The following is a 20,324-nucleotide window of genomic DNA, read 5'->3' on the forward strand; positions in this document are numbered from 1 at the left end:
CTCCGGCTCCTCTTCTAGCAGCTATGACACTGATTAAGTCCAAGGCCTTCCCCTTTCTGATTTTCTGTGCCCCGTGTGTAAAATGATGACCTGGGACCAAGTAGGTTTCCACGGTCTTTCCCAAGTTTTGAAAGGATTCTGATTTGAAATTAATTTTCTGTCCCAAGGCTCTCCAGATGAAAGAAGTAACTCACACTGAGTATCTAGGTCCTCTGCCGGTCCCTCCATGCTTTGTCTCATTGGCTGCTCACAACCGTCCTAGGAACTAGGGACTTTTATTATCTCTACTTAACGGAGGTTCAGAGAGGTTAAGTAACAAGGCCAGAGTCAGCCAGCTAGCAGGCAGCCGAGCCACTATATAAACCCAGGCACTCAAAATCTAGATCTCAGATGGGTTTGAGATCAGTTAGCAGCAGCACCAGAGAGAAAACACCCGTGTCAACAGGGGTAGAGATTGCCAAGATGAAGCAGTGCTGAAAACAACGGTTTGGGGTCATAAACGTTTGCAGGAGTTCTCAAGAGCCTATCTCTCTCTTTTCCCATTGAAAAAACACCCCGTGCTTTCCACTTTGACAGGCAGGTCAAGTGGGACCTTTCCCTGGAGCATCAGGAACAGCTCTGACTTTCCTAGAGGACCTGGTCCCCTCTGGTGGGCCCTGAGGATCCTCCCAGGAAGGAACACCGCCCCCACCACCTAGCCGTGTTTTCACCACAGGCATAGAAAGGTGTGGTTACTGGACAGAGCCACCAGGATTCTTAAAACTTAGTATATGTGCGAGGATCTCCTTGTTTAAAATGCTGGTTCCAGGGTTCTACCACCAAATATTCTGATTCAGTAGGTCCGATGTGGGGCCCCAGAACCTGCATTTCTAACCAGCACCCCTTCTCCATTATATTCTGGCTGATGAAAGGGAAATACTCCCAGCTACGGTGAGTCTTTAGAGCATTTCAAGGTGGTCCCTGAGGCCCAAGAGTCCATGACAGAGTACATTTGTCTTCCTTGGCTTAACCCGCTGTCCCATTCCCATCACCACCTTATGCACCAGTGGGGTGTGGAGGGGAGTGATAAGTCAGGACATGGCAACTTTCCCCACCGTCTTTACCCAAGGCCCCAGCTGAGGGCTCAGGGTGAGACCTACCTCGCTGGCCTTCTCAGGAGTGCCCTTGGGGGAGGGGGCGGGCGAGGCGGGCAGCCGGCGTTCCCGCTCCCAGTCTCGATCCCGGTGGATTAGTTTGCTGTTGGGTTCCTTCAAGGTCCTTTTCAGCTCGTTGATGCTGGCCTGGTGCTTCAGCAAGACGTCCTCTGGCTTGTCTAAGAACTAGGGGTGCATGGAGAGGACAGTCAGCTGTCTGAGGAACAGCTCCAAGAGGAGGATGCAAGGCGTGGCTGAAGATGGTGAAGATGGTAATGGTCCCCATCACCGCCCTCCATCAGCAAAGTGGGTCCCATCCATGGCCCTGCCTTGCCCTCACAGCACTCCCTAGCCAAGCAGAGCAAGGACGATGAGCCCCAACCGGTGCGCAAACCACCCAAGATTAAACAAGAGCAAAGAGCACTCAAGATTAGACAGAAGGACAAAAAGCACTCAAGATCAAGAAGAGGAGACTTCTAGCCAAGTACCACCTTTTCTTCTCCCCAGACTGGCTCCTGGCCTTGGAACACCTAAGTCAACTCAAATCCTACGGGTCTGGGTAAAGTTCCATTTAATTTCATAAAGTGTGCCTTTCCTCTGGCTACTAAACCAAGCCACCGTGAGAATTCACCAACCCTGTTCACTGGGCTGCTCCGGTCACTCCCTGGATCCTGGTCCCCACTTCTGGCCAAGCCTTGGACCACTGTGTTTAAGTAGGATTCTCAGTCTAGGGCCCTCTTAGCCCAATGTGTGTCACTGCTCAGGCCCTAGAGGGCCCTTCTAAAGCCAGGGACATCCAGGAAGAAACATCCTGCTTCCACGCCAGGGACTGGGGAGAGATGACGTTCAGCGTTTCCTGCTATGGGCTACTACCTTCCCCGACCACCCAGGATCTTCCAGATACCTTGTGGGCACCCACTCCTCAAGAGCAGACAGGGTAAGACACAGCCAGATGGAGAAATTGGGACTCCGTGAGGTGTTCAGGAAGGCTACCATTAGAGACCAGGAAGAAGGGAGGTAAGTCCCAAGGCTGGGCACAGGAACTGAGCCTGGTATAGCTGGAGTCAGAGGTGTGTCCTTATTAAACTGTCAGGTCAGAGCTCTGGTCAGTACAGCATGAGGCAGTAATCTGCCCTGAGTTCAAGTAAGGACCAGCCTTTGCAGAGAAGCTGGAGGTGGTCTGCCCACTTCTGGAGGCAGGGCAGGTGGGCTGGCAGCCCACGGATCCTTATCTGCAAAGCTGTTTGAGGATTCAGGACAAGAAACAGACAATCTCAGCTCATGACAAAGTCGGATCAGTGGTTCTGGAGCAACTGCCTGGGAGGCAAGCTCGCCCTTGGACAAGGCTAGATGCTTCCCCTGGGTTTATGTCTGACATCCAAGGATCCACTAGGACTGACTCTGAAGTCACTTCAGGAAGGAAACCGATGCCATGGAGGCTCCGCTTCCCCTCCAGACATCTGTCTGTACCTCCTGCACCCCTTCCTGAGCAAAGCTGCCCCAGGATGACATCTGTCTGGGCAATCAAATCTGAGAGCGCATGTACAGGATGGTGGGCTTGGGCCGCCATGAACCCAAGACGTGGCTGGTGACCTTCCATACAGAAGCGGCCGCCCTGGCCCTATGGGCGTGTAGTGCTCCCCCAGGCTGGTGGGAGCGGTGGATCCCCGAAGGCTAAGGGCCTGGGGGAAACCTAGTCTGAATGTCCTGCTGTGCAGACAGCGGGCTGGGGCCTGAGACAACTTTCCCAAGACCCTCAAAGAGTCAGTGGCGGAACTCGGGCTGAAACCCAGATCTCGGGACCCCAAAAGCCAGACGCTTCTGATGCCCCAGCCTCTGACCTTTCCCTCAGCAGCCCAAGAATAGAACCACTTCTCTGGCAGTTTAGTTTCAAAGGAAGAGTTGGAGACCATGTGAAAGAAAGGAGACGTGGTTAACACAGGAAGAGTAAGTTGAGAGAATCAAAAAATGGGAGGAGGAAGAGAAGGGGGAGGGAAAGGGGGAGGGGGGAGCTTTCCCGGTGGAGCTGGAGCAGGGGGCGGGGCCCACCCGGTGGTGGGAGGCGCGCCAGGGGTCTGAGAAGACAGATGTGCTCTGAGGCTCCGCCCCCCCGTACCCCGCCCCCCACATCTGGTTGCCAACAGATAGAAAAAGCAGTTTGGGGTGGGATGCAGCAGGCACAGATGAGGTGGAGGCATGACGAGACAGTGGTGGAGGAAGGGGAGTCTAAGGAAGGGTTTGGGGCAGGGGGTGAGGGAAATGGGGGTGGAGATGACCTCATTAAAATCATGGAATCATGGATCGCAAGGACGGGGGAGGCGACACAATGGGGATGGTCAGCAGGTGGGAAGCAAGCACGGGGTGGAGGGGCAGAGCATGAAGCTGGGGGAGGGGAGGATAGGGAGAGACGGGAGCATGGCTGGTTGGTGGGTGGGGGTGGGGTCTATCCATGAGCTTAAGACAGGGAGGGAGTGATGGCGGGTGGCCTTGGGTGATGGAGAGAGATGGCCTGGAGCGGAGAAGAAGCTGAGATATGAGCTGGGATATGAGCCTGGGATGGACGGGTGGTGACAAATGATGAATGGCTGGGTGGGTGGGGACAGGCACCCCCCTGCGCAGTACCTCCTGCTTGTGTCTCGGCGTGGTTTCCTGTTCCGGCTAGCGGGACATGGGAGGAGGAAAAGGAACCAGCAGGATCAGTAGAGCAAATGGCTTAGAGATAACCGCGACCGCCCTGGTCTAGCAGGAAGCCCGGAGCACTGTGGGAGGCTGGCTGGGGCGCCAGCAGGGCAGTGAGACCGTCAGAAGGTGCGGGAAGCAGGGAGCCCAAGAAGGCGAAGAAGGGGGTGGGAGGACCAGAGGCAAAGCGGGCAGTCGCACTCAGCCAATGGGACGTAGGGGTTCTGGAAAGTCACGCTTCTTGCAGGCAGTGTCTGTTCAGGGACCTGTGTTCCCGAGGTGCGTGATGGAAACACACCACACCTGTGTGCGCACGTGCCTGTGTGCGCATGCAGGCTGTCTGCACGTCTGGGTGCATAACCCCATGGGTGAGAAGTGCACACAACTATGCGTGAAAGCGTGTGAGTCTGAGGCCACGTGGGCCTGCATGAGCGTGTGCACAGGTTGGTGGGAGACGGGGGTGTCAGCAGCAGGTGTCACACCTGAACCTCACCCCTGTGGTCCGCAGGGCCACCCCATCATGGGTGGAAGAAGGCTGTGCATACCCAGATCACAGGCAAAGGGGCAAATCAGGAATGAGCAAGAGGAGGCCAGAGTCCACCAGGGGGCAGAGTGCCCCTCCGGGACAGCAGGGCCAAAGGAGGGGAAGGGTACAGGGTGGGCAGCATGCCCCACCCCGACCTGGCAATTCCAGGTACGGAGCATGGCCCAAGGGCAAGGCCCTGTCCATGGGGCACTGCACAGCAAGCATGCTTGGCCACAGCTGGGGGTACCTGAAGGCCAAGGGTGAGCCTAGACCCAGGATCAGCCTCTTGACCCCCCAGCTCAGAGGAAACAAGAAAGCCAGCTTCATACCTTTAGCTCCTTGATCTTGGTGGGGGTCTTGACCTCTCCCTCCTCAGCCTCGGACCGCCGCCCTCCAGACTCGCCGTCCTCCTCCCGCTTGTCGCCATCCAGTCCTGCATCGTGGTTCTCGCTGACGGAGGCTGGGCGAGAGAACTCTGCTGAAGTGGGCAGAGATGGCCGGGCAGCTGTGTGAGTCATCTCCCAGGCGCAGGGACCGGAAGCCAGCCCACCACCTGCCCAGCCATGCCTGGAGTACAGCAGACACTCAAAAAGCCCCAGCACACTGGGGATAAGGAGCCAGTGCCCCGAGGAGGGAGTGGGCTTTCCCAGGTCACACGGATGGTGACTCAGTTGCCTCCAGCCCCAGCTCCTTTCCTGACTCTATAGCACTAGAACCTGGGTTCAAATCTCAACTCCATCTCTTCTTGGCTGTGTGACCTTGGGTAAATTACACAACCTCTCTGGGCCTCAGTTGCCTCATCCACAAACAGTAGCTAATTCTGACAACTGAGGGGAGGAACAAATAAACTGATGTGTCTAAGAGAAGAAGTGGCTAGCATTGAGTGAGCTGATTCGATCAATGTTGGCTCACGAATGTTGTTGTTTTGGGGGACTTCCCTGGTTCAGGTTCTGTGCTTCCAATGCAGGGGAACTCAGATCTGCTTAACTCCCAATGCCCATGGGACTCCTGAATCTCTCCTAAAAACCTGTGTTCATATCCTGGGACAGTCCTGGGCCCTAAGGGGTGTTGATTTAGTCGGATCAGGTCAAGGTCTGAGACTCCTCAAGTTCACAAGCTCACAGCTGGTTCTGGTGCTACATTTTGAGAAACTCTGGTCTGCTTCATACAAGGGCAACTGAGCTGCCTCCAGTCCCAGGTCCTTTCCTTATTCCACAGCTTTAGAACCTGGGTTCAAATCACAAATCCATCTCTTGTTGGATGTGTGACCTTGGGTAAATTACACAACCTCTCTGGGCCTCAGTATGGGCAATTCTCATTGATAGTAAGGGCCCTTATCAACTCAGCAAGAGTGGGGGCAGTGGAGAGTGCCCTGTGGTTAGGTGCCCAGAGCCCAGTGGAACCAAAAAAATGATTGGGAATAACTCTGCCTCCGGTAGGACGTCACTAGCTCCTCACTGCAGTTAAAATAAACCATTCCAGTACGGTGACAAGCTGTGAACGGCTCAGCTTCTTAGGAAGGGGGCCCAGAAAACCATACGGTGAACCTGGGACCCCAAAAGGCCACAGCTCAGGGAAGCTGTGAGAAGCCCAGAGAGTTGGCAGTGTCACATTCCAGCAGGAGGGGAACCCAGAGGCTGAACTAACCCACGGAGAGGCACTGGATGCAGGAGTGTTCCTGGGCCTCCAGGCCTGGTGCAAATCAAGTGTGAAATACCCTCCACACACCCCTCTCCCTCAACCTCCGGTGTGGGGCATACCTCCATCAAGGCTGCGGGACATGGTGTACCGTTTGCTAGAGGAGCGTTCGAAGAAGGGTGCAGGCCGGTCGATGAGGGCACTGGCCTGGCGCGTCTGTGCCTGGGTCCTCCCGCTATACCGGAACTTGGAGCCCATCACCAGGAAGCCCTTGGGTGGGGGCTCAGGGGACACCAGCCTGCAGGGGAGGGGTGAAGGGGTGGAGGTAAAGAGGGAGGACCAGACCTGCAATGCCAGACCCAAGGCTGGACCACAGCTGGCCTTCCATCCTGCTGTCCCACCAGCTATGACAACTCTTGTTGTTCAATTGCTCAGTCATGTCTGACTCTGTGACCCCATGGACAGCAGCATGCCAGGCTTCCCTGTCCTTCCCCGTCTCCGGAGTTTGTTCAAACTCATGTCCACTGAGCTGATGATACCATCCAACCATCTCATCCTCTGTTGCCCCCTTCTCCTCCTATAACTCTAAGTGGTCCAGAAGAGGAGAGGCTTGGGGAAAGAGGAGGAGGAGGAGGGTTTTCCTAGAGTCCCCACTGGCTCCTTCCATGGACAGAACACAGACACTACCCACATCCACTCACACGGCCTCTAACTCGGCCCCAGCTACCCACCCCGCCCGGGCGCAGGCTCACCGGAAGAACGTGTGGTGCTCGATGCAGACCTTCCACAGTCTCTTGGCTGACCGGTGATTCGGGAGCTTAAAGCCAATCGTGCTTTCAAACTGCTCGTACTGCAAAACCAGGAAGGGCGGGTCAGAAGGAGGGCCTGGGCCCACTCCCACCGCCAGTCCAGGCTTTCTGCACCTCTTCTCAGGCCTGTATGACTCTGGCCTGCTTATTTATTTATATAAACATATATATAAATGATACATATATATATATATCTCATTTATTCATTCATTTAATCAATCAGGTGGGTTAAGCCCTTACTCTGTGACAGGTCCAGGGCTAAGCAGCAGAGACACCATGGTGACCAAACAGAAGATTCTCAGGGGTCGGGGGAGGGTAGGGGATCGATAATAAATGAGTACACAAGCTCATCTCGGATGCTGATAAGGGCACAAAGGGAATGGACAGAGATGTGTGATGTGACCAAGAATGTCTGAGCAGGCCCGGGGGTCAGGTGCTACTTCAGAAGGGTGATCAGGGACCTCCCTGATGGTCCAGTGGCTAAGACTCTGTGTTCCCTATGCAGGGGGCCCGGGTTTGATCCCTAGTCAGGGAACTAGATCTGACATGTGGTAATTAAAAGATTCCACATGTTGCTATGCAGAACGAAGATCCCACGTGCCACAGCTAAGACCCAGTGCAGCCAAATCAATAAATACATAGGAAGAAAGAAAGGGTTACCAGGGAGCACTTTCTACACAGGGGACCTTGGAGCAGAGAGCTGGAGGATGGGAAAGGAACCAAAGCTCTGTGACAAGGAGGGGCAGAGGATTTCAGGAAGAGGGAACATCAGATGCAAAGGGTTCGGACAGGTGAGAGTTTGCTTACTTAAGGATCTCAGAGAAGCCCCAAGGGGCTGGAGTGCCATTGGCGTGGGGCAGCAGGGCAGAGACATGTGCAAGAGGCAGGTGGGCAGAAGAGTTAGGACTTGAGTCCAAGAGCCAAAGAGAGCCCTTGAAAGGTTCAAGTGAGGAGTGGGAGTGGGGTGGGTTTGGCCTGATCTGCTGGAAGGGACTCCGAAGCAGCTGTGAGAAAAAGGCCTACAGTGACTGTGGAGGCCAGGGGACCAGTGGGAAGGAGAAGGGAGGGGTGGAGGGGAGAGATGACGGCCAGGGCAGTGGACAGGGGGCCAGAGGCAGAAGGGCTCGCCCTAACTCTAGAGGTAGAACAAAGTGGAGTTTGTGATGCATGGGATGTGGAGGGTGGAAGTATTCAAGTTTGCATGTGTGTATAATCATGTGTATGTGTGTGTACACACTTGAGTGCCACATGTAAGCAAAACACAGGAACATGGACATCTTAGTTGTTATCTTACTTGCTAAGTTGTATCTCACTCTTTGAGGCCCTATATGGACTGTAGCCCCGCCAGGCTCCTCTGTCCATGGAATTTCCCAGGTAAGAATACCTGAGTGGGTTGCCATTTCCTTCTCCAGGGGATCTTCCCGACCCAGGGATTGAACCCGCATCTCCTGCATTGGCAGGTGAGTTTTTAACCACTGAGCCACCAGGGAAGCCCAGATATGGGCATACATTCATTGATCTGTGTAACCTAAGTATATGTGGTTATCTTTTTATCATTAATTTTTTGCCGCACATGGCATATGGGATCCTATTTCCCTGACTAGGGATTGAACCCACGGCCCTTGCATTGGAAGTGCATTGTTTTAACCACTGGACCACCAGGGAAGTCCCTATGTGGCTGTCTTTATAGGTACACTGTTGTGTGTGTGCGTGCACACGTGCAGGCACACACTGAAAGTGCAATGTCTATGTAGAGAGCCCCAGCAAAAGAGGGCCCTCTCCTCACCCAGCACCTCTATCTATGCATCCCTGGTAGGAAAAATCCCAGGTCTAGCTGCCAGGGTCCCACCATTTTAGTTGATCCCAGGGAAGAAGGGGTTCCCTAAGCAGGCTCACCTCCCCAGGCCGGATCTTGATGTAGAAGTTACTCCTCTTGTAGGAGATCTTGAGAATTTTGGGCCAGGCGAAGCGGTTGATCCTCAGCCGGTCCCGGTAGATGAGCAGGCCGTTGGCACAGACTCCTAACATGATGTCAATGCCCTCCGAGTCCTGTGTGAGAAGGGACCGTGCAAGGACAGGTCTGGGGTCCAAGCCTGAGGACAGCCTGACACCCAGCCCACAACCCCTCTCTGGGCTCTGCCTGTAATGAGCCCTCAGGAGCAGGGTTTGAGCATCCATGGGGAGTCCCCCTGATGCATCCCTCACAGAGCCATCGGTTCATTTTGATCATTTTCCGCCAATCACTCAATCATTCATTCACCCAGCAAACATTTAGTAGTACCCAGGCATACTAGGTCATTTGCTATGTGCTCAGGATACAGAAATAAGTTCAGACCCATGTCTTTCCCTCATGAAGCTCTCAATCTAGTGGCAGCACAGACAGGTTCATAAATAATAAGAAAAATCATACAGGTCATGGGGAAGTAAAGGGTTATGGAGCGTCAAGGGATGAGAAATGAGGAAAGACTGGCACACCAAGCCCTCCGGAAGGCCCTGGTAGTTCCTCGGGGGGCACTCCCAGGCCCTGGGGAGTCCAGGCCCCCAGCAGTACCTTGGCATGGTGCAGGTCTACTCCATACATAGAAAGCTTCTTGGCATTCTCTAGGAAGTGGATTTCTGCTTCTCCTGGGGTCATGCCCCTAAGGGAAAGAAAGTGATCAACGATGGCCATGGGAAAGGCCTGGGCCCGAGTCCTGCCAGCTGAAGGTGGCTATGATCAGAACCTGGGACTCCAGGAAGCAAATTTTCTGGAGCACAGTGCAGCTGGGCCTTCCCGGTCCGTCCCCTCTGCTCTCAGTGCCGAATGCTGTGCCCCTAGCCCCCTGCTTCAGCCCACTGGACTCTCATCTCCTGCCAAAGCTCAGGGCCAGTCCTATTTCCTCCAGGAAGCGTTCGAGGGCTCAGCCGGGAGTCTGGAGTTTTGCCTCATTCTGCCATTGGATTAAGCGTGAACCATAAATTCTGTTTCTTCACGACAATGAAACCACTGTGAGTGACACTGCTCATTATAATCACCCAGGGGCTCCTGAATTATTACTCACATCTGCTGTTTTTCTCAGAATTTTCTATCAGAAACCATTTAATCTCCCCTGAAGAATAGGTGCACATTCTCCTTTCTGAAAAGGAGAGTTATGTAATTTACCACACTCCTTCTTTGCTTTGGCTGCCAGGAAACTTTACGCTCTGCACTTAGCCACGGCTAATATTTGTTGAGTATTGTGTGCTGGTTACCATTCCTAGCACTTAACATGTATTAACTCATGTGAATCCTCATAACAAGTCTACAAAGTAAATATCACTATTCTCATTTGATAGGTGAGGAAACTGTGGCATAGACAGCTTGAATAACTTGCCTAAGGGCACACGGTTATTAAGTAGCAAAGTCAGAATTTGAATCCAGATAATGTGGCTCCATGGTTGTATTCCCAACCACTTTGCTTCCATCTGTCTTGTATCCTCAGTTTCCTGTACTCTGTCTACCTTGGGGAGCTGCTGCATGGATGCCTAGACACTAGAGGTCAGTCTGCTTTAAGTCAAAAGAGCTGTTAAAGCTGAAGTGCTGGGGACTTCCCGCTGGTCCAGTGGTTAAGGCTCCATGCTCTCAAGGCAGGGGGCCAGAGTTCAATCCCTGGTCAGAAACTAGATCTCACATGTCTCAACTAAGGAGCTTCCTGGGTGGTGCCAGGGGTCAAGAACCTGCTTGCCAACACAGGAGACATAAAAGACACTAGTTGGATCCCTGGGTGGGAAAGATCCCCTGGAGGAGGGCATGGCAACCCACTCTGTATCCTAGCCTGGAAAATCTCATGGACAGGGGAGCCTGGAGGGCTAAGTCTATGGGGTTGCAAAGAGTCGGACATGACTGAGTGACTAACAGTTTTGTATTATTTATCACACTGGGTTCCCCTAACAAGCCTGGACTTGGAGTCCCAAGTGCTTCCAGCTTAAAAGGACCATTTAATTCCATGGGACCCTCAGGGAGAGGGTATCACCCTCATGGCAGGAATTTGGAAATGGGGGTTACAAAGACTGAGGGGGTGTTATGGGCATTTAGGGCCTGGGGTCCAGGGATGCCAAACATCCCACGTGATGAATTCTCCTGCCCCAATACCAGCAGTTGAGAAACACTGATAATCTATGTTCTTACAAATATAGGTGGGAAAAAAATTGTTTTAAATACAGGTGGAAAATGGGGCAGATAGGTTAAATAGCCAGCCCACCATCACCCAACTAGTTAACTATCTTCTAACTCCTGGAACAAGGTGTCTTCCATTGCACAATCAATGACTCAACCCCTCAAATAACAGAGCAACAATTACACGCAGTGAGTCTCTAATACATGCCATTTAGCACCCCTTCAGTTCAGTTCAGTTCAGTCGCTCAGTCGTGTCCGACTCTTTGCGACCCCATGAATCACAGCACGCCAGGCCTCCCTGTCCATCACCAAATTCTGGAGTTCACTCAAACTCATGTCAATTGAGTAGGACCCTATAACATAGATTTTATTAGTGCCCACTGAACAGATGAGGAAACTAAAGCATGGGGAAGTGAAACAACCAGCCCAAGATGCCCTAGTTAGAAAGTGGCAGAGCCAAAAGGTGAACCTGATTGTCTGGCTTTAGAATGTAAACTTGACCTTTATGCCAAGATGGAGACATCAGGACACTTACCCAGGGACACATAATAGTTATTACTGTGTTATCTCCAAATGGCCGATCAAGAGACCGATTCTCAGAGGCCAAGGACAGGGAATTATGACACCCATACAGAAGTCATTTAAGGTCACATAGTGAGTTACCATCATTCCCCTCTGATGAGACAGTCTGCTCTCAGACACACTTCACATTAGCAGCAGAACCAGATGGGGTTCTTATAGCACAGCCTCTGGGGTCTAGCCAGGAAGGTTATGGCCAACGGGCTGAGGAGCCAGGGGAGGCCTGGGTGGAGGTCCTCTCACCTGTATGTCTTGTGCAGCTCCATGATCCTTTCTTCCAGCTCCCGAGTCTGGTTCGGGGCGAAGCGGAGCTCGCTGACATAGTTGCCCACATGCTCCTCGGCGTCGTAGTCGCCCAGCTCAGCCTGCACGGCGTAGGAGCCCAGCAGGGCGTGCGTGACGAAGGAGCAGGGCAGGCGGCCCGTGATGATGTCTGCCCGCAGCTGCAGGCACAGGTAGTATCTGGAGACAGGGGAGAGTGGGCATGGGCATGGGGCCCTCCCTCCCTGGACACCCCCAACCACAGCTTCCCACGGACCCATCAGATCCAAAGTAATCGATGCTCAGCACAGAGAGGAATGTTCCCAGACACGCCATGTGTTAATACTGGCAGGTCGTGTGTTAACGCTCTGGGTGTATCTTAGAAGATGGTTATGTAACATTTCATGAAATGTTAAGCATTTTTGTTCATTTCTAAGTTTGATGGATTTTTCCTACTATGGGAACATTTTCAATTTCGAACTCATTTTCAAGCTAAATTAGGACTGCTTTGCTGGTTTAGCCATTTTTTAAAAATGTGATGTATTTTGAATTTTACAATTAATATACACTTATTTTGGGAAAAAATGTAAACTTTAGAGGTAATTCTAAATTTCCTCTTTATATTCATCCTCAGTCCTAATCCCCTCCCCCAGAGGTTACTCCTGTTATCCCTGTGGTGTTTAGACCTTTTTCCTCCATGGACATCTAGAAATGTATGTAATTTTCACATGATCATCTTCATAGATTCAGAAAAAGCATTTGATAAAGTTCAACATCCATTCATGATAAAAAAAATCTTAAGAAAGTGGGTATAGAGGGAACATATCTCAACATAATAAAGGTTATTTATGACAAACCCACAGCCAATATGATATTCAATGCTGAAAAGCTGAAAGCCTTCCCACTAAAATCTGGAACAAGCAAGGATGCCCACCTCACCACTTCTATTCAACATAATATTGAATAGAAGTCCTAACCACAGCAATCAGACAAGAAAAAGAAAATGTATCCAAATTAGTAGGGAAGAGATAAAACTGTCATTATATGCAGATGACATGATACTATATATAGAAAATCCTAAAGACTCCTCATAAAAACTACTAAAACTGATAAGTGAATTCAGCAAGGTAGCAAAATACAAGATTAACATACAGAAATTGGTTGCATGTCTTTATACTTTAACAATGAAATATCAGAAAAGGAATGTAAAAAACCAAATCCCCTTTAGAATCTCTATCCAAAAAAAATTTAAAAAAAACAAACAAGAATAAACCTGGTCAAGGAGGTAAAAGATTTATATGCTGAGAACTATAAAACATTAATAAAAGAAATCAGAGATGATTCAAAGAAATGGAAAGACATCTCATAATTAGAAGAATAAACATTGTTAAAATGGCCATACTAGCCAAACCAATCTAAAGATTTAATTCAATTCCTATCAAATTACCTACGACATTTTTCACAGAACTAAAATAAATAATCCTATAATTTGCATGGAACCATAAAAGACCCAGAATTGCCAAATCCTGAGGAAAAAGAACAAAGCAGGAGGTATAACCCTCCCCAGACTTCAGACAATACACAAAACTACAGTAATCAAAACAGCATGACATTGGCACAAAAAAAGACAAATGGATCAACAGAACAGAATAGAGAGCCCAGAAATAAACCCACACACCTATATGGTCAATTAATCTTTGACAAAGGGGCAAGAAAATACAACGGGGAAAAGACAGTCTCTTCAGCAAGTGGTGGTGGGAAAGCTGTACAGCCACATGTAAATCAATGAAATTGGAACATGCCCTCACATCATACACAAAAATAAACTCAAAATGGCTTAAAGGCTTAAATATAAGAAATGACACTGTAAAATTCCTAGAAAAGAACATAGGCACGATGTTCTCAGACATAAATCATACCAATGTTTTCCTAGGTCAATCTCCCATGGCAATAGAAAAACAAAACTAAACAAATGGGACCTAATCAAGTTTATAAGCTTTTGCACAGCAAAGGAAACCATCAACAAAACAAAAAAGACAATCTATAGACTGGGAGAAAATATTTTCAAATGATGCCAAAATATACAGCTCATATAACCTAGTAAAAAAAAAACCCAATCAAAAAATGGGCAGAAGACCTAAATAGACATTTCTCCAAAAAAGATATACAGATGGCCAATAGGCACATGAAAAGATGCTCATCGTCACTAAATATTAGAGAAATGCAAATCAAAACTACAATGAGGTACCACCTCACACTAGTCAGAATGACCATCATTAAAAAGTCTACAAATAACAAATACTAGAGAGGGTGTGAAGAAAAGAGGAACCCTCCTAGACTGTTGTTAGGAATGTAAATTGGTGCAGCCACTATGGAAAACAGTATGGCACTTCCTCTAAAAATTAAAAATAGAGTTGCCATATGATCTAGCAATCCCACTTCAGGGCATATATTCAGAAAAAATATAATTCAAAAAGATGCATGCACTCCTATGTTCATAGCAGCACTACTCATAGTAGCCAAGACATAGAAACAACCTAAATATCCAGCAACAAATGAATGGATAAAAAAGATGTGGTATACTTGGTTGGCCAAATGTTCATTTGGGTTTTTCCACAGGACATTACAGAAAAGCTCAAGTGAACTTTTTGGCCAACCAAATACAATGGAATACTACTCAGCCATAAAAAAGAATGAAATAATGCTATTTGCAGCAACATAGATGGATCTAGAGAGTATCATACTTAGGAAAGTAAGTCAGAAAGAGAAAGACATACCACATGATAACACTTACATGTGGAATCTAAAATATGACACAAATGAACTTATCTACAAAACAGAAACAGACTCAGAGACACAGAGAACAGACTTGTGGTTGCCAAAGGGGAGGGCGTAGTACAGGAGGAACAGAATGGGAGTTGCAGATCCGCAGGTGCAAACTATTATTAATATATACAGAATAGATAGACAACAAGATCCTACTGGATAGCATGGGGAACTATTACCTGTAATAAACCGTAATGGAAAAGAACATGTAAAAGAAAATACATGTGTGTGTGTGAATATAACTGAATTACTTTGCTGTACAGCAAAAATTAACAACAAAAATAAAGTTTTTAAAATGCACATGGTTTCGATTAATGGGGAGTTTTTAGCAGGTAAATCTAGCAAATGCAGCATCTGACTGTGCAGCTCACTTGCTTTTTCACACTCAACTGGGTGCCTTATAGCCCTTCCCATGTCAGCACGTGCGACTTGATTTTATTCATTTTAACTTCTGTACCATAATCCACCATCCAGAAAAACCTGTTTGCGATGTATTCTCAGAACTTTTTAATTTGGCTACCGCTCTAAGTGAATTGTCAAAAACCAAATTGTCTCAGAAGAAACATTTCCAATCACTTTTATAACTTTTAAGACTTTTTATAACTTTCATGCACACTTGGATGATTTTACCATTTTTAGAACCATTTCAAACAAATTTTTTTATTGCTTTTTAAGTTACTGTGTATTTTTTTTAATGTTCCAGTTCATTCTCAGCCTCCCTGACCATTTTGCCATTTCTCACCATTTTTTTTCCCAATTACTTGTATCTTTTAAGTGGCTTTTATTTTTAAGTAATTTGTACTGCTCCATGACATTATCTTGCAGTCAGAACTGAAGCTCCGACAAAAAAATACATGCAGCCTCAGTGTATGCTCAGAGGCAAGGCTGTGGCTCAGAATCAGCAGCAGCTCAAACATCACAGGCACCAAGGGTGGGCTTATGGGCATTTCATTCAAAAGTCTCCAAATTCAGAAATCATTGCCAAGTACACAGACTGGTCTTTCATTCCAGTCACTCTGTCATTTTGACCAGTTTATTTGGGGTTTAAATATTTTTTGCTAAACAGCTGCCACAGGGACTTCCTTGGTGGTCCGCTGGTTTCCACTGCAGGGGGTACAGGTTTGATCCCTGATTGGGGAACTAAGATCCTGCATGCCACGCAGTGCACCCCCAAAAAAAATAAACACCTAAATAGTTGCTACTACCAACCCCATTCCCTGAGGCCACCCATACTGGGCAAGGGTAACTTCTTTCCTGGTGTCCCAATGTCCAGGAACAAAGAGCGGAGGCACCAGCGGGAGACCAGGAAGGGTGGGGGCTGTCCTGGTCTAAACCTCTCAGCCCTTTCAGGAATGAAGTTTAGACCCTGCTGCTGCCACCCTGGCCCCAGGCTGACCTCAGGAATTAGAGCAGGGCTAATGAGGCCAAGGCCTCAGATTTGATCTATTCTAGGAACATCTGTTTTATCTCCCAAGACCAGATTCAGTATCTTGCCCTTGACTGATTGCTTGGCAAGTGGCAGAGATTAGAGAGGGACCCAGTGGGGACTGGCTTAGTAGCTCCAAACCACATCCTATTTGTGGTAGGCGTGACACAGCCCCAGGATATCAAGAAGTAAGACTATCTCTTTGGAAGGGGCTTAGATAAAGAGATAGAGGAGGAAATGGCAACTCACTCCAGTATTCTTGCCTGGAGAATTCCATGGACAGAGGAGCTTGGCAGACTACAGTCCATGGGGTCGCAAAGAGTCCGACATGACTGAAGCAACTAACACACTTAGATAAAGAGAAAGCCCTCTCCCCGTTTTGGGTTCCAGAGGCAGGCTGAGCCCCGTGAGAGATGCTTCGCACCCTCTTCTAATCATCAAGCCTTCTTATCTACTGGCCCTGAGGCACAAGGCCTGCATCCACAATCCAAATTCACTCCAGCAGCCTGGGCTTGCCTCTCTGGGGATGTCACACGCCCCATTTGACTTCCACACTTCTGACATGTGCGCAGCTCACTTTCAAAGGCATCTGTGTTCTAATCCCTCCTTATCCCCATAGTCAAAACCGGGTGGTCCGCCCAGCCCATCAGCCTTCAGATGTGTCTGGCTTATCCTACCCAGAGATGGCCCACACCATATGCTTTGAAAGTTTAAATGAGTCACCAGCATTTTAAAATTGTGGCTTTTACTCTCAAATCTCTAGCTTTCCTCCAGCAATAGGGCCCGATGCCCATGTGATTGCCAAGGGGAACAGGGACCGTTTTAGGTGCGTTCTGTCTCTTGAATTCCCACTGAGCCCCTCTGCACCCTGTGACACCTCCCCCTCCGAAGTCAAGGGCTCACTGCATAGACCACTATGCTTGCATCACTCTCTCTTGCACTGAGTCGGATTCCCTTGTTGATGCTGTCTGCATGGCCTCAGTAGGCATCTGGGTTTGCACCCTGCACTGTGTACCCATATTCCATCTCGTGTCTCCCAGGGCCCTGTGCCCATCCCCCTCCAACACCACTCCTCCCCAGCCCTCACCTTGTGATGTCTTCTGTCAGCTGGGCGGGGTCAGGAGGGTAGAACTTGACTGTGAAGGCAAAATTCCAGGGGCTGCCTGAGAGAAGAGATGGGAGAAAAGATCAGAGAGGCCCCATCTTCCCAGTGGGTGGCCCAGATGTACCATCTCATGGGCAATTTTTCAAAGTTCTTCCATAACTGTAATTTAGGACAAACCCATAAGAAAGCCTGGAACATTATTCCCATTTGACAGACGAGGAGACTGAGGACCAGATTAAAAGACTGGTGAACTAGCAGTGGGAAGGAAGGTAGAAAGAAAGAAAACCAATGGTACATGCTAGACATGCTGTTAAATACTTTACAAATATCACTTCATTAAACCTCACAACAGCCCAGTAAACAAGTCCTACGATCACCCCCATTTTATAAATGAGGACGGTGAGGCCCAGGTAGTAAAATGGCCAGTCCAAGGTCACCAGCTAGGAAGTAGCAATGCTAAGGTTCAGAACCACCCTGGCCACCTGGCTCCAGAGCCCACTCTCTTTCCTCTACACCAAAGTCTGTGCCCCAGGACATTAATGGGAAGATAGCTAATCTAGAGAGTACCACATTAAACAGGTTTCCTGACTTTGGGTTTCTCAGAGCCCACTCTGCTACTGTGCATTGCACCTCTTAAAGGGGGGACATGCAGCCCAAAAGACCTGCTGCCTCCATTTGTCACAGGGCCTCCTTCCATATTAAGGTTTCTCAGAATAGACTTTGCAAAACTCTGTTCTATCTGATGTTGACTCCATCTCAAATGGATTATAAAGGAGACTGAAAGGCAAATATAATGGGCTAAAAGTAACAAAAACATTTTACTGGGATAAATGTTAACCTCCACATTTAGCTATGAAAAATCAATGGTACACATTTAAAAAGTAAAGAAAAATAAAGGCTGAGGTTTTAGCTGGAGAAAAGCTCTGCTAGCCAAGAAAAGGGATGACCACTTAAGAAGGGGGGGTGGGTGGGAAGGGAGATGGCCTTGATGAAAGGCCATAGTCCAGAACAAAGGTCAGATGGCCCCTTGTATATTTTGGGCTCCAAGTTCTAAAAGAACCCCCACCAGGGACTTCCCTGGTGGTCCACTGGCTAAGATTCCATGCTGCCAATGCAGGGGGTCCAGGTTCAATACCTGGTTAGGGAACTAGATCCCACATGCTGCAACTAAGAGTTCTCATGCTGCAGTGAAAATCGAAGATCCTGCCATAACTAATACCTGGCATGGCAAAATAAATAAATACTTTTTAAATTAATTAATTCAATTTTTTAAAAAAGGACCCCTGACAAAGTGAGAAAACAAGGCCCATCCAGGGCATGGCCACGGTCAGGAAGGGCTGGTGACCACACCATCACTACCATCCTGTCCCTGTGGTCATCACGATCTTCATTGCTGTCATGTCTCCCACACTTACTAACAGCTGGTTGCTTGGCTTGCTAAGAACTTTCTACATGTTTTTTGGAATTTAATCTTTATAATGATCCTGAGGTGTACTTTTGTTTTAACAGATAAAGATTTTGAGAGGTTAAGTCATCCTCCCAGGATCACCCAGCCAGTCAGTGGTAGAAAACAGGTCTAGCCTCTGATCCTAAGACCCCACAGCTTAGGTTCCTGACCACAGCTAACTCCTCAAGGGGAAACAATTTCTGTCTCAAGAATAATAATGGAGGAGTTCCCTGGTTGCCTAATGGTTAGGATTCCGGGCTTTCACTGGGTTCAATTCCTGGCCAGGAAGCTGAGCTCCAGCAAGCCATGCAGTGCAGCAAAAAAAAAAAAGAGAAAAAGAGAGAAAATAATGGCAATAATTAACAGTAATAATAATAATGGCTAAAACAAACTGGGTGCTACTATGTGCAGGCACGTTCTAGGCATTAAACACCTAATAACTCATTTAATCCTCACAAGAACCCTAATTATAAGGGCGACCCACACTTTATAGATGATGAGGTACAGAACAATTAATTAACACAAGAAGTAGTGATGGAGTCAGGATTCATATCTAGGCAGTCTGACTCGTGTCTGCCCTTTTAACCTTCACACCAGATTGCGTCCTACTTTGTGAAGAACCTACTATGTGCTTGCCTGTTGTCCACACCCACATCATAGAAACTTCATCCCCACCTAGCGAGGCAGGAATCATTAATCCACTTGCTAGGGAGATGCAGGAATCCGGAGAGGGAGAGAAATTGTCCCCTGAGTGATGGGCACTGAGATTCTGGAGGAAATATACCAAACTCTGAAGGCCAGGACATCAGAACTCAGGTGCCAGCTTCAGAAGGCTGGGGCTGTCACAGATCAAGAAAGGGGACAGGGAATTCCCAGGTGGTCCAGTGGTTAAATCTGCCCCTACTGCTGAGGGCCTAGGTTCAATTCCTGGTTGGGGAAGATTCCACAAGCCACATGATGTGGCGGGTAGAGTAGGGGATAAACAAATTGTTCCATGGAGCCCGGGAAGACAGAACTGGGATGAATGAGTAGAAACTGGGGAAAGGATCAGAGACTGAAGGAGGCAGCTCTGCTTCGAAATAACTTGAGGAGACCCGACTCCCTGCCCTGGGAGAGAGCTGAGACCCAAAGATTCTATCAGCAGCTTCTCTTTTCCAAAGTCCTGGTCCATCTCAAACACTCTCAGCCACCCGCACGTCTTCTGATCCTCTCGGGCATGAGAGGCAGGCTTCCCGGCTGGGCTGACATTGCTGGAGACAGCCTGAAGGCCAGGTCTAGGATCCTGCTGGCCCCAGAGGAGAGAGCTCTATCTCTGTGAGCCTACCTCTTTGTCTCCAACTGACAGGAGGCTACAGGAAGAATCCTCAAGCCCCCTCCTGCATAGTCAGCTGGCATCCCTAGACCCAGCTGCCTGCTGTCATGGCAACAGGCTCGGCTATAGCCTTCCAGCCAGGGGACCAGGGAGCCAAGGGGGAGGAGCACAGCCAAGGGGGAGGAGCCCCTGGTGGAGGCATCTCTGCCTCCAGGCTCCAAGTCCCCACCTACTGCATGTCCCCCTGGCTGAGGCCACCTACCTCTCCCTTCTGCCATCTGAAGGCTGCCCTGTCCCTCCCAATATGCCTTGCTTTCCCCTCTGGGCCAGAAAAGACAGGTTGTTGGCCTGCTCATCTGCCTTCGCTCCAGGCCTTGAAAAGAGTGCAGGATGGTATCGGGAGGCCAGGGCTGGAGACCTGGCGTGGCCAATACCTCACTCTGTGATC

General features: G+C 49.2%; 1 protein-coding gene across 9 annotated transcripts in view; it reads right to left on the minus strand.

The window, feature by feature from the left end:
• Positions 1–20,324, minus strand: part of EPB41L1 (erythrocyte membrane protein band 4.1 like 1) — a 142,560-nt gene that overhangs the window by 32,294 nt on the left and 89,942 nt on the right. For 7 of the 9 annotated variants that reach the window (XM_055436718.2, XM_055436704.2, XM_055436685.2 and 4 more), the window contains 8 exons: positions 17,100–17,175; positions 11,743–11,961; positions 9,337–9,424; positions 8,682–8,834; positions 6,729–6,826; positions 6,099–6,274; positions 4,668–4,816; positions 1,140–1,319 (listed from right to left, as the gene is read on the minus strand). In XM_055436718.2, the coding sequence (XP_055292693.2) occupies positions 1,140–1,319; positions 4,668–4,816; positions 6,099–6,274; positions 6,729–6,826; positions 8,682–8,834; positions 9,337–9,424; positions 11,743–11,961; positions 17,100–17,175 (1,139 nt within the window). The remainder of the gene's footprint in view (positions 1–1,139; positions 1,320–4,667; positions 4,817–6,098; positions 6,275–6,728; positions 6,827–8,681; positions 8,835–9,336; positions 9,425–11,742; positions 11,962–17,099; positions 17,176–20,324) is intronic. The other 2 variants (XM_055436669.2, XM_055436661.2) reach the window with 2 other exon arrangements.

The sequence above is a fragment of the Moschus berezovskii genome, chromosome 15 (assembly GCF_049115385.1).
Source record: "Moschus berezovskii isolate FMDL1 chromosome 15, NW_MosBer_1.0, whole genome shotgun sequence".
In the NCBI taxonomy this organism is placed as follows: Eukaryota; Metazoa; Chordata; class Mammalia; order Artiodactyla; family Moschidae; genus Moschus; species Moschus berezovskii.